Source organism: Uranotaenia lowii, chromosome 3 (genome assembly GCF_029784155.1).
Source record: "Uranotaenia lowii strain MFRU-FL chromosome 3, ASM2978415v1, whole genome shotgun sequence".
Taxonomy (NCBI): Eukaryota; Metazoa; Arthropoda; class Insecta; order Diptera; family Culicidae; genus Uranotaenia; species Uranotaenia lowii.
The window spans coordinates 248739581-248753603 of NC_073693.1; the positions used below are offsets into that span (position 1 = coordinate 248739581).

The 14023-nt window shown below is 33.1% G+C and overlaps 1 protein-coding gene across 1 annotated transcript in view; it reads left to right on the forward strand.

Annotated features, from left to right (window-relative positions):
- Nucleotides 1–14023, forward strand: part of LOC129753270 (uncharacterized) — a 51173-nt gene that overhangs the window by 10636 nt on the left and 26514 nt on the right. Inside the window, exons 5-6 of the mRNA XM_055749068.1 lie at nt 2335–2430; nt 2499–3661. Coding sequence (XP_055605043.1) covers nt 2335–2430; nt 2499–3661 — 1259 coding nt within the window. The remainder of the gene's footprint in view (nt 1–2334; nt 2431–2498; nt 3662–14023) is intronic.

Genomic DNA, 14023 nt, shown 5'->3' on the forward strand with positions numbered 1-14023 from the left:
TTCAAATGAAATAATAATCACTCTGTTTGTGACATTCCAACTCTTTGCTCCCAATTTGTATCACTTTAACGTTTTCTACAAAATTGTAGCCAGGTAAATTTCCTATTAAATCATGTTATTGACACACGATGTTTGATTAACGCTAAAGGTAGGACGAGCGTTTTCACAGTGGGTTGTATGATTTTGTCTTTGCAAAAAAAAACCCTCCTATAAAAAGGTTAAAAAATCTTCAAAAAAATAAAGTGTTCTAGACCCCCCGGTGAACTATTTCAAATTTGGGTTCAAATGAAAGGGGAAAGTCCAAGCTTTCGAATGGTGCAAAAAATAGCGATGCTTTTTTTCGATAAATAAAATCGTTCCATCAGAAACACCGTAAAATACATAGTTCGAATGAATCAATTTTAATTTTTGTTTGCTTTGCCAAATTAAGTGAAACAATTCGAGCAAAACCTGGGCAATATGACAGGCTTAGTTTTATCTTATTGAAATTTAGTATATGGAACAAAATTTCTATCAATAGATGAGGAAATTTTCGAAAAACTGCAGTATAACTATTGATCCGGGAGAAAATTTCGTAGTTCTTGCTTTAGCTCTGACTGATTCAAGATATTTACTCTTGAATAATTTTGGTCGTTCATCAAAATTTGTGTAATAATTTTTTTTTAAGTTTTTAATTAAGGAAGGAGTAGGGTCTAACACTTTCAAAAAATCGTTTTTTTTCCATTTTCTTATTGTAAAACATTTCAAGAATGTTGTGTCAAATTTTCAAGTCAATCGAAGCACAACTGTAGAAATTATAGGCCTCTATCTCCTCCCATCTAATACTGCATCATTTTTAGAGCAGAAACTTCAAACGCGTTTTTCTCGAAAGCACATTTTTAAAGTCAGTGGACATCGTCATTTGAAAAGTACCTCACCGATTATTTTCAAATTTGGAACATATTTTCTACATATAAAATACCAAATCCCAACGATTTTCTTTTTTTTTACTTTGGGGAGAATTTACAGATAAAAATTGGCGATTTTTTTCGTAAAAATTGTAGTGTTTACTTTAAACAGCCTCAAAAATTTCACACAAAAAAATTTTAAGTTCAATAAAATCGTTGGGGTCTAGAAAAACATCTATTAAAAGTATTTTGCTCTGGTTTTTTGACGTCAGATGATTCTGTGCTGAGATACAGTGTCCACCGCAAATCCTGTTTTTTAAAAGGCATCCTCGAAAGTGCTCCGTCACCGGCTCATTTTTCAACATTTTTCTACGAAAAAATTACTAAATGTAATTCTAACAATGCTTTGTATAATGGAAAAAATTTGAATACATTTGTTTGAACGATAGCTCAAAAAAAAATTCGTGAAAATGGTGTTTTTTCTACCCGTTAGACCCTACTCACCCCTTAAGAAAAGACCATTTTGCTTGGAATTTTTGGACCTTCATGGGGGGCAGGGGGGTTCAACTCTCAAACTTTTGCCCACCGTTCCCACGGCCATGACTTGATTTTTTTAGTTTTATTCATAAATTTTTAACAGTTGTTCAAATATTGATTTGAATTATGAATCTTTTGAATCTTTCAAATCTTTCTCAAAACATAATTTAAATTTGTGTTAAGATTTCCAACATATATTTTTGATCAATAGGCTTTTTTTTAATTTGTTTTCTGTAAAATTACTTCAATTTTAATTTTTGACTTGTATATCTAAAGCAGAATTCTGTCTTTTCTTTTAATGGTTTTTTAAGCGAAAGCTTAAGTGAGGCTCATCTTCATTCGTTTATTCATTTATGCAAAGAAATAAATATGTAAAGATTACAATTTTCGCTGGCTGATTTTCCAATTTTAAATAGATTCATTCAAGGTTTTTTTTTTCTTTTTTGGCCTTCTCTCAGAAAACCGTGTTATGCAGAAATGTAACTTGTTTTAAAAATCAATTAGATAAGGTTTAAAACAAACTGCTACAATCATATTATTTAAAGAATATGGCCAAAATTTAAGTGATACTTAAATTTTGGCCATATTGTTTTACGTTTGATTATCATGTTTATCTCTTTTTAACATGATTTTATGCATTTCAGTTGAATCTTAATCTGAAGTGTCCTTGTGGTGTGTGTAACAATGTTTCATTTGATTACTCAGTTGATTAATCTCTTCTACTTCTCTGTTTCTTGGTTGTTGCTTCCATGGGCAAATAATCATGCCCTTTTTTGGACGAACGACCCACGCAAATTTCTTATTAATGGTATGGTTCTGGTGAGAGCTAGTTTTTGTTTCTGTTTCTCATTTCCAAAGTCACAATTAATTATACTTTAACGAAGATGTAATTCTTCTGTTCTGTTTCCAGAACCCTGGATGAAATAACGGCCGAGTTTTCCTTCTCATCGGACATCCTATGCTTTTATCTTTGGAGCTTCCGTGACGTTCCTTTGCCGCCATTATAGTATGAAAAGCTAACAATGCGCATTTCATTTATTTTCCAAACAAAGTCATTAATCTTCCTAATTCCAGCAACTACCTGGCGAAATCTTTCTCGATGAGCTCGCTGCAGACCGAATTGCACCGGCCCCTGTCTCTGGATCTGAAGGAAGCGATGCTTCAAGGATATTGGAGTGGATTCGACCACTATTCGGATTTGGATCCGACCTTCCAGTGCGGTCTCGCCGAGCAGGTTCCGGATCTGATTGCCTCCCAGGAGATGGAATGGGCCGACAGGAATCGGCTGCGGGAACAAGCGTTGAATCAGATGAAATCTGTGCGGCTGAAGTATGAGGCGGATTTGAAACAGAGGGAGTTGGAGCTGGCGGAAGCAGCTGGAAAGAGTACTCCGGGGGCTAAACCTGGACCGGCAGCCAAGCAAAAGGGCGCCAAAAAGAAAGGCAAAAAGGGAAAAGCAAAGAACGGTTTACCGGCTGTTCCACCGCCAATTGTGACAAGTGAAACGACGGTTGACATTGATGCTGAATATTTAACACTTGAATGGCAGCAGTACCAGGAAAAGATGGAACGGATTGGACCGAATTCATTAAACCTTCCGGAGGGTTACATAAATTTACGCTCCCATCGACTGACGGGCGGTCTTTTGACATTCCGGAGATTGTGCAAACTTCCCCAGCCCTCGGAAATGCGAACTGATTTCCTGTACACAACCCTTCCATTGGGGCTCAAATTGACCGAAAAGGTTTTTGTTAGCGAATCGGATTCGGAACTTATCAAATTCGATATCCAACTTCGCAGCGAGTGCTTCTGGTGGAATGCCCCGGTTGTTTGCACCTGGGAGTACTGGGAACAGAGCGAGGATTTCTTCCGATATCCAATCGAGATGCAACAAGCTCATCTCAACAAGGAGCATATTGAAGAGGAGGAATCGAAAAAACTCTTCAGTGCACCGAAAATCATCAAAAACCCACACAAAATAACATTTGTTCGGGACATCAACTTGACCGATGTCCCCGTTTCGACGAAGCTTCATTTTTTGATTAAGGATCTGATCCTGCCGCGGCTTCCGGATGGGTATAAGTTTTTTGCCGAGCTTCACGCCCTGTACCTGGCACTGAAGAAAGCTTTCGTCGGGGAGCAGAAAATTCTCATCGAGAAAAAGCTGAATGAAATGCTTTACAAAGAGTTCCACTTGTTGAAGGATTTGGACGTGGAAAGCTCCGACCAACCGCAAGGTGAGTAAATTGTGATAAGATACCTTTTTTCAAAATTTTGTCTGACACAGCTTTTCTGGAGTGTGTTTTAAAACATAGTGATGAAGCTTTAAATAGTCTAAATTCCAGTTCACCAGTAGTCATTGGTAGGGTTGAAAAAGAATAAAAAATCATACTCAACTTGCCAATGTAACATTTTTGATCGACATTTGATTCATCCTTGAGTTTTCCACCAAATTTAATTATTTGTGTATTTTTTCTGATGTTGTCTCGACAGTAACACTTATATTTCCTGCAATTATCGATAACCATCTTATCATAGACTGAGTCGATTTGGAGTCATAATGATTTTTTTTATGAGTTCTGCGACTCAATATGTTTTTTTTATTTTTTGCTAAAAGTCATCTATGATTTTTTATAGAATTGGAAATTACTGTTCCCTGAAAATGCCTAGCTTTCAGGTTTGGCTTGTGATAGCTCAGTTGGCAAGGCAGTTCCTTCCTGAGTCGATGTCCTTGAGTTCGATCCAAAGAGTAAATGTCGATCACAGTTGTACCGGATAAGCTTTTCAATGACTGTCCGCCAACTGTATCGTTGATATGAGTCGCGAATGACATGAATATGTGAAAACGTCTCTAATCGAAACAACAACAACTAACTATTAGGCTTTTGTGGAAAATTTAAAATTTTGAACTTAATAACGTTACATTACTTTCCTCTTAACTCAGAGCCGAGTCATTAGGCAATATCGAAGCCAATCTTAAATAAGAATCATCATTAATTTTCACTGAATAGCTTTGTGAAGACCGCAATTTCATATCATTGCAGGCTTTCACCTAGAACTGAGGATTGATATTTTTTCACGAATCAATGAGATCAAGCACAATTTGCTATGAGTATTCCTTAATAGTTGTGCGATTTTAAACATTTCTTTAAAAGTAAAAAAAGGTAATTATTTAAAGTTGAAATTAAGAAACTTATTTTTCATTTGTTTAAATTTTTTCAAATATTTTACCTAACTTAAAATATTTGAGTCTACAAACTTTTCAAGAACTCTGTGCAAATATTTTTTTTTCTCATTCTTAAGCATTCATTCAGCTTTGGACCAAAACGCCTACCACCAAACGCCAAACCAGTACCATACACTTCGAGAGGCGTGTTGGAAGCACGCTAAAAGTGCTCTTTATTGATAATTATAGAAGTATCGGCCATCCTTCGGCGGCTGGAAATGATTTATTTTATACTTAGAAATCACAAAACGGAATTAGTGTAGGTAAGAGAGCTTCATGCTTTAAGCTATCCATTATTACATTTTAAATTTACATCGTTTAGCTTTTCTTATACTGTTTGGATGTCTTTAAACCCTCATTTCTGGACGTTCTAAGATTAAAGCGCCTTTACTCGCTATTGGCAGTAAAAAAAAACAGAGGAAAATTCTAATAGAACACATAATCTTTCGAGTTCTAAAAAAAATCATTTTTTTTAGATTTGAATTAGATGTAATGGAATTTTACTTATAAGAACATGTTTACAGTTTACGTGCTTAACAACAAAATAAAAATATTTTCTTATTTACTGTATTCTTTGTATAAAAAATCAGGTCATTTGTAGTCAGAAAAGTGTAAAGGGAACCAATTGCAAATATTTTTTTTTATTGATTGTGGAATCCGAAAGTTATTGCTGGAATCTTGAACTTTGGATAAACAATTATTTTCTGAATATTTAGTTGATGGTCCATTTCTGATTCAACCGATTTCCGTTTCGGAATCGAAAATAAAATGTGTATTAACTATATAAACTTGAGTTAACAGATTGTATATTTATTACTTTTTGGCATAAGTTAGGAACTTAGGCTCATGATGGACTGGCTCCGAAGGACTTGCCAGCTGCGAGACGGAAGAAGGTACACAATCGGGCAGCTGGTTAGTCCTTTTTATTTATTTTTAACTTTTTCTTTCAATGGTGCATAGTTTAAAAATTGTGAAAAAGGGGGTATTTTAATGAGCAGTGCCAAAAGGCTTTAACGTATAACATATGTATTAAATTATGCTTTAATGGCAATCGGAACGGTAGTTATGATTAATGCGGTGATGTTCTAGTTTTCCGAAAAAAGTTTTTTTTAAAGCATATTCTTAGTGGAACTGAAATTACGTTGAGCTGCATTGTTGATCGCAAATTAATGGAGAATCTTTTCTATTAGTGAATGATTAATATTTGTTAAAGAATCCCTAGCTGATTGTGATAGTTTTGAAAAAAACAGATCACCTTTATGATTGACATTGAATCATATAAGACTGCATAGTTAACTTCTCCAGACTCTCATTACATGCTGTGGTGATCTCTATTTGTAGTTTTTAAAGCTTTCTATTAATCTGAAAATTTTATGTAACGTTGTTCAGGTATGATTTGAAATATAATCTCCTTTAGGTTGGTATACGTCGTTATTATGCATCAAAATGGTATTCCTTTTATAATAATAATAGACGGAGAATAGTTTTTTTTAATCAAAGGTAAAATATTACATCTTTCATAAGCATTATTTGTTTAGAATCAATTAATTAAAAATCATACCACCATGAACTTTGAATGTTCAAACGTTCAAAAAGTTGATTATTATGAGCACCTGTTAAATGCTGAGAAATATGACAGATACAGAAATCATTAAACTTGTGTTGTATTTTTTTTTGTTCTGCTTAGGAACTGGAAAAAAAACTGAAAACTTAAAGTTTTTGTGTTAGTAAACTTACGCAGTTTATAATTTGATTGGGGTTTTTTTGAATATCTAATGATTGCATATCTAATGTTTCTTCTTATTTTATTCTTGAAAGTACAATTAACCATTTATTTTTGTTTCAATACACAGTTCGATACATTTGAGGCTTTTTATCTAGATTTATTGTAAAAATTTCTAAACTATTTAAATGCATGGTATGATTACTAAACAATGCCAACTTATTTAAATATTTGTATCATGTACAGAAGTACTATTTCTATGAAAATTTATAGTTTTTGCCTCATAGTTAGTGTTAGGAGTTTCAGTAGGAAACATTAGGAGCATAGGAGGTGTAGGACAAACATATAACTCGTAATGCTGGCCTAGCATCTCCCAGAGTTAAACCTTCCCAAATTTATAACAATGTTCCTAAACCTCCTCACGTTTATGGATGGGTCGTAGAGATCTCTGCATCCATCTATAAAGTAAACGTTGACTAACATACCTTTCCCTTTTCCCCACACAGTCCGCAGGGTTCGGCCAGGACACCTTCAACATTCTGTGGGGGCTGGTTTTCCATTTTAAAAGATTTTATAATCTGAGGCAACGAAATGGGAGACCTAGCTTCTATTGGAACTATAAGTCAGAAAATGTACCAAAATCTCGTAATAGATAATGTTGCAATTTTGAACGACTGTAGTTTCATAAAACGGAGAGATGATGCGTAGCGCCAACCGAAGTTTTAGGCGACTGTTCCTGCGAATGCGAATGTAATGGCATTTTACTTATGACATTATCTAAGAGCAAGTTCACTGGTGTTGGGAAAAAGTGGTAGAATTTTCGGCGTTTGCAGCACATTTCGAAAATTTTACCATGAATAAATGTTTTCAAGATCTTTGGGCGTTGTATTTTTACTCAGCACTGTTTCTATTTTAGCCGTAAATGATAGAAATATTGCTGTTTCTGCATCTAAACATTCGAAAATACAACACGTGTTGTAAAAAAACTTGAAGACCACAGATCTTGAAAATGTTTTTGTATGGCAAAATGTCAAAATTTCCATCACTTTTTCTCAACATCAGTGAACTTGCTCTTAATTAATGTTATTTAAACCTATTAGATGTGGTGAGCCTACATGATTGAATAATTCTACTGAATTAAAGCAATATAAAGATTCCTTTTAATTCAACCACGGTTGTTTTTCCATGCTGGAGAATTTCAAATCTAAATTTGAAGACCTAATATCTATGATGATTTTTAAATAAAACAGTTGATTATGTTCAAAATGTGCTGGAAAAGTTTTTTTGAGCAAGTTGTGCGTTAAAACCATACACAGAAGCTGCAAGTGAGCTGCCCAAAGAAACGGTTTTTTTAATATGTCTTTATATATTTAATCACCAAATTAGTAGCCATGTGACAGATGTTTCCTAATAAAATTATCAAGAAAAATTAAACCTAGCATCAATTACTCTATAACGAATCACTTTGATTATAAAACATCGTTTATGTCATTACAAATTTCATGCTGGTATCAAATATTTTCCAAGAAACCAATTTCAATCTTAATTTTTTGTTTCTTGTTCTTCTATTTAGAAGCTCAATTCCACATTTAAAGGTGGTTTGATAAATTGCTCAAAGCTACATTTTTCCAAGGTGCAAGTCATTTAAAAGCTTTTTTTGATTACACTGGATGCTCTGAATCCAAATATGCAATGTTTTTTTCTATAAGTTTTTGTTTTTGAAATAACTTTAAAAAAAATAGTCAAAATCATTTCAGAATTATCTGATGTTCACATTAAAAAAATACAAAATTATTAAAATATTGAGGATTTTATTACAACTTTCCCCAAGATAGAAAGTTAATTGCAAAAAAAAGTGCTAGAAGTATTCTTTTTGTTTGGACCATGATGCGATGGGGAACCGTGGAGTCGATGCTAATTTCTTATGTGCCCGAATGAATTCGCTTCGAACTTTGTCGAAGATAAGTATTTGTTGTTGATATTAATTAATAAATTTTTTAAGGTGTGCACTATAAAAATAACGTTCCGAAATTTTGCCGATCCACTTACGTTAAGGTCAGGGCCAATTGAAAAGGTTTTAATAATTTTATTCTTATTATGTGCTTGGGTTAAGATATTTACACGTATCGGGTACAAAGTACCTATTCATTTGAAAACTTGTGACCGTATTTTAGAAAGTACATAATGTCGTTTGGTTTGTTGGAATGCGAAATGGTTTCTCGTCTACTGAACAACTTATTTTTCGGGGATTTTCATCCATTTAACCCATTTCTATTGAACAGACATTTTAGGTTTATTCAGAACAAACTGAATTCATACTCCAGCCATTATGTGTTCTGTTATTATTTTTAGGAAAAAACATACTAATCCTTTTTTGCTCTGCTGTACAGGGTTTTGAAACGTTAATTATATACCAGTTAGTAGACTGAATAATCGATAGTCATGTTAAAGAATTTGGATATTTTTCATTTTTCAGCTAGACGTTGGATCGCTGGAGTTGACTCTGCGAATACCTAATCAATAAAAATTCTTTACAGCCTAGCATCTTTAGTTCGAAAGTCACGGTTTTATTACACAGCTTACTGTGATCATATTTCTAAAAGAAGCTTTTAACTTATCATCTCTTCTACTCATATTCTTTCGCAGTAGAATGGTATAAGTAGAAAAAACAACAGAATTTCAACGTACGAGTTTGTACAGATTAAAAAAATCGTATGCAATTTGTTTTATACTTACAGGGTGGCAACTTTAAATATAGCTAACATGTAGAGTGCTGTAACTTACTTCCAAGCATGACTAACACATGAGGCTCAAATGGTTTTATTTATTTATTTATTTTTTTTTTTTGTAGTTTCCATTCCATTTCAGCTTTCCAGCTAAAAAATAACAGTCCACAAATCGTGGGCCGATATATTGCGATTTCTTTGCCACCAGTATATAGTCGTTTTCACCCATTTCGAATTGTCAAAAACCCATTATATCTTTTCTTAATCAAACATGTTAACTTGTTTTTTGTATCACTATTTTGTAATTTGTTTTTTTTTTTTGTTTACAGTCTCTCATTCTGTCATTTATTCTTAATAATTCATGAAAAACAGTTTAACTGGTTTTAATTTCAATTCCATTTATGTACTATTGTAGCAATATTAAAAATTTTATAAAAAATAGTCACAGTTAACATAATATTTTCAAACGTTCGAAGGTATAGCTGGATGGCATTAAGAGTATCAATCTATTTTAGAATTTTACAGATCTTATCTCAAGTGAGCTAAGCTATTAAAACTTTATAAATATCCGTTTTACACAAAAATACTATTAGTTTATTAACGATCATTGTATTCCAGCTCCTCTCATCGTCAATTAAATATTAATACTTAAAATATATTTTGATTTTTCACACATAGTATTAATCTGTATTCATAAAATATATTTAAAAACATAAATAAATCAATCTTTAAACTTTATACGCGTCCATCTTTTGTTGGACATATAAGGATACTGATTTTATATAATTAGGCAATCATGTTCAATTTTTTACCAGATATGCCTTCAATGACCCGTTGCATCATATTTTACAGAATGAGTTTGCATGACCAATCATCGAATTCCGTTAACATATTAATTTCTTTCAGGCTGGTGACTATTTGGTGGCATTCTTAGTACGTATTTTTTATAATAATCATTTTTTATCATAATTCTTTCTATGCCATATTCATCTTTTTATTTATTTTTTCTACTATTATTATTAATTCATATTATTAATTATTGTTTTTCCTTATAACTATTATATTGTATTTATGAATTGTACTTTATATCATTGTAATTTTTATGGGATTGGTGGGATGCATCAGGGCATCAAACAAATAGATTGAGCGCATGGGTATGTATCTGTGACAGTACTACTCGTATTAAGTTCTTCTGCTGTTTGACGCGCTCTTCTAAAAACAAATCTTGGGGGCGGGGACTACAGAGACTTGCATAGTTGAGTTAGTTGTATATTCGGCAATAACTTCTCGAGACCAATCGATCCTAACCCTTTCGGATATCATGAGTAAAGGCAGCCACACAATACCGCGTCAGGCGTCGCGTCGCGTAAGCTGTCAACGCCGGCGTTGTGTACTAAAACACTGACGCGTCGCACACGACGATTTTTGCATCACAATGCAGCGTCAAGAATCATAGCAACCAAAAGTTTGTTTTGTTTATTTCGTTCCGTTGTTTTGTCTGTCTGATTTGTTGTCGCGAAACAAATCCCAGTTCAATTTCCCCGGAATTTACAGTACTTGGAGGACGGCTGCTACCTCACAGAAGGAAAATTCGCCTTGGAAAATTTGGTCAACATCAAATGATACAACAGGTAAAAGATTTGAAATAATATTGAAATATTCAAACCGATTTATTAATAATGATTTCTTTTCTGTTTCAGGGTATGCTACACTGTAGGAATCGACCTCCAGTTAATTTGCTGCATCTTTGGAAGCCAATCGGTTGCGGGAACGATCTGAATCGGTCGATAGTGGAAACTGTGGAACGGATCAGATCACGTTCAACTACTGGACGGTTTTGACGAAAAAATGGAAGGAGAGGAAGCATGAAAGGTTGGATAAATTTTAGTGGAAATATGTAAAATTAAATGTAAATATAGTTCTAAATGTATTGCTTTAAAAGATTGTGGAAAGATAAATAACAAATCCGAAAATCCATTTGTACAACAATGATATTTTGATGTGACGGCTCCATATCATAATAATTAATCATTTAAGTGGTTTGAATATCATTCGAAAAAAAATAGGACGAATATTTCTTTGATTTTTTATTCTATTTGTGAAAAACTTTAACAAAAACAACGTAAAAAAGGAAAAAATCCTGCTGACGCGCTAGAATTTTGATTTTTTTCAAAACCAAAACGTCGACGCTGGAGAACGCTGCTGTTTAGAACAAGTTTTGCGTTTTAGTACAATGCTTTCATTGACGCGACGCACCATTGTGGTGGCTCAAACGGAAAATGGTATCCCCAAAATGAAATGTCAACGCGACGCGACGTCCGACGGGCTATTGTGCGGGCGCCTCAACTTTACTTACGAATCCATTCCCTTGAACGTCTCATCCAGCAGTTATTAACTGCCCAGCAAACATTTTTGTCGGTATATTTCTCAATAACTTTTTAATAAGTTTCATATACATTATAGAATGATCGTATGAAACTCAAAAAAACCGCATTAACCTACCAAAGTGGAGGCAATATACATACATATTTTCAACTTCTGACTAATGCAATAAAAATATACGATTTGGACGATATTTGACACCATATTCATACATACTGAAATAATGGAAGAGAGTACAAGTTTTTTCCTCTCGACGCATGGGAACCGTTGCCAGTGGCAATATTTACTGCCTCTGTTATTGGGCAGTTCATGCAAATACAGCATCTGATTTTCAGCAATCTGGTTGCACTGCTGATCGCTAAGAGAACATCAAAGCTGTTCTCTCACTTGACCCTCGCGGGAGAAAAAAAGGAACGAAATTGTCTTCAAAATCTGCAAACATGGCGGACTTTTTAAAATATTCGATTTAAATCATTTAATCCGACTTCGAGTAACGATTTTTACGACCTTTTACTTGCGTTAGTTGGAATTACGATTCGCAGTAACGCAGTAACGCAGATTTTATGTTTGCTGGGTGGATATATGGTAACTAGCTGTGACTTGATGATGAAGCCTTAGCCACAACTGCGGTACAACCGTGCCCCCAAGGTAGCTACCATACATACATATAGAAGTATTCTTTTTGTTTGATTTTCCCATTCTGAATCATACGAGAATTATGAAGATTTTTTTTTATTTTTGATGGGAATAGAAATAGATCACGAAAATGATGATTATCACATAGGAGAACAATTCCCTTCATTCCGATAGACTTCTACACTCGACCAGTATACCCCACACTATCTCTTGTAGTGGAAAGTTAATGCATGGGCTCTGGATAGGCGCAAGATGTGGGTTCTTACCAGGAGCCAAGAGGAATTTTTTTCGCATTCAACATCATTTTCTCTACAAAAAAAACTATAGAGAATGTTCATAAAAGTTTTAGACCAAATTGAATTTTCGATATTTTTTCAAAAAAAATTCAAATTGTTTTGCAGACTTCAGCAAATTTGTTAAATAAAATAAAACCCTTCTTACCTTTTTCAGTAAGATCAGGAGTTCTTTTAATGATTTCTTTCTAAATTTAAAAAAACTGAATAAAACTTCATTCTCTTTGGCCATTTATCATCATCACCAAAATATTATTTCTCAATTGAATGAAGTATAATTAACAAATTCAAAATCAGTTTTTTTTTTCAAATAGAATTCATTTTTAAACATAACAACAAAACTAGAGTTTATTGATAAAATCTGACGAAACATTGAAGTTCAGAACGCTAAAATGTACCAAATAAATCATTGAATAATAACCACTAAAATAATTTTCCCTCAAAATATCAATTTAATTCTATTAATTTATTCTGAATAGTTCGCGGTTGTTATTGAAAAAGTGCCCGTAAACTTTTGATGGTTTTGTGATATTTTAATTTAGTTTGTTTTTGATTTTCAATTCTTAACTTTTGTGGTAAGAAAACAACATTTTTCCAGCGGGTAAATATAATTTTTTGATAAAAAAATAAGTTTCTACCTTTTGTCCTTTCCAGTACCTAATATTTCGACTGTTTGCGAAAAATATTCAGAGTTGAAAATTTTAACTACAAAACTTGCGCTTGATAGTTTTAAAAAACATAAACTATATACCGTCAAACGGGGCATCATGCAACAGCGGGGTTCGATGCAACATTTATATAACACTACATTGAATAAATTTTTAATTTAATGTATTTTAAAAAAGTTATCTTTTAATGATAACAAAATGATGATGACATAATTTCTCGCATCTTAAGCAAGTTGTCTTAAGTTTTTTCTTTTTATGTAAAATTTGAAAAATCGAGCAATAAATGTACAAATTTTAACATTTTTTGATGCCGAAAAAAACTTTACCCAGTATGACGGATCGGCTTGATAAAATTACCTACAAACTTTTGACAGGTTTCCTCATGTTATACCAACATTGTTGGTGTAAAAATATTTTTCGAACAATCACCCAATCTTTTTAAATAAATATTTTTAATATTCAGTTAGGTGTCTGGGGTTAAATGCAACAAAATGCAAATCAAAGAAATATCTTGAAAATCCCGTTTCCATGTGTTTTAATATGAATGTTTTGCATCACGCGTTCGTAAACATTTAAATTTCATTCATCCAAACATTTATTTTTATGATTTCAGCTTTAAGAATTTTTCGTAGTATTATTTAACCCCTAAATGTATGCAGCATCCTTATTTTCAGAAAAAAAAAAATATGAAAATTTGTTTTTACAGACCCAAAAACTACTGCAATTGGTGTTGTCATGCTTAATGGTCTTTAAGACATCACAAATATATTAAAAACTATGAATTTTCGTACGTGTTCATAGGATGTTTCATTAAAAACAAAGTTTGTTGCAAGTTACCCCATTTTTTAAGGAGGGTGAAAATCGCATGTTTTTAGAAAATTAAAAATAACTGAAGAAACCAATATTTTTTTTAACTACGCCAATTTGATGCCCCAGCATCCTTAA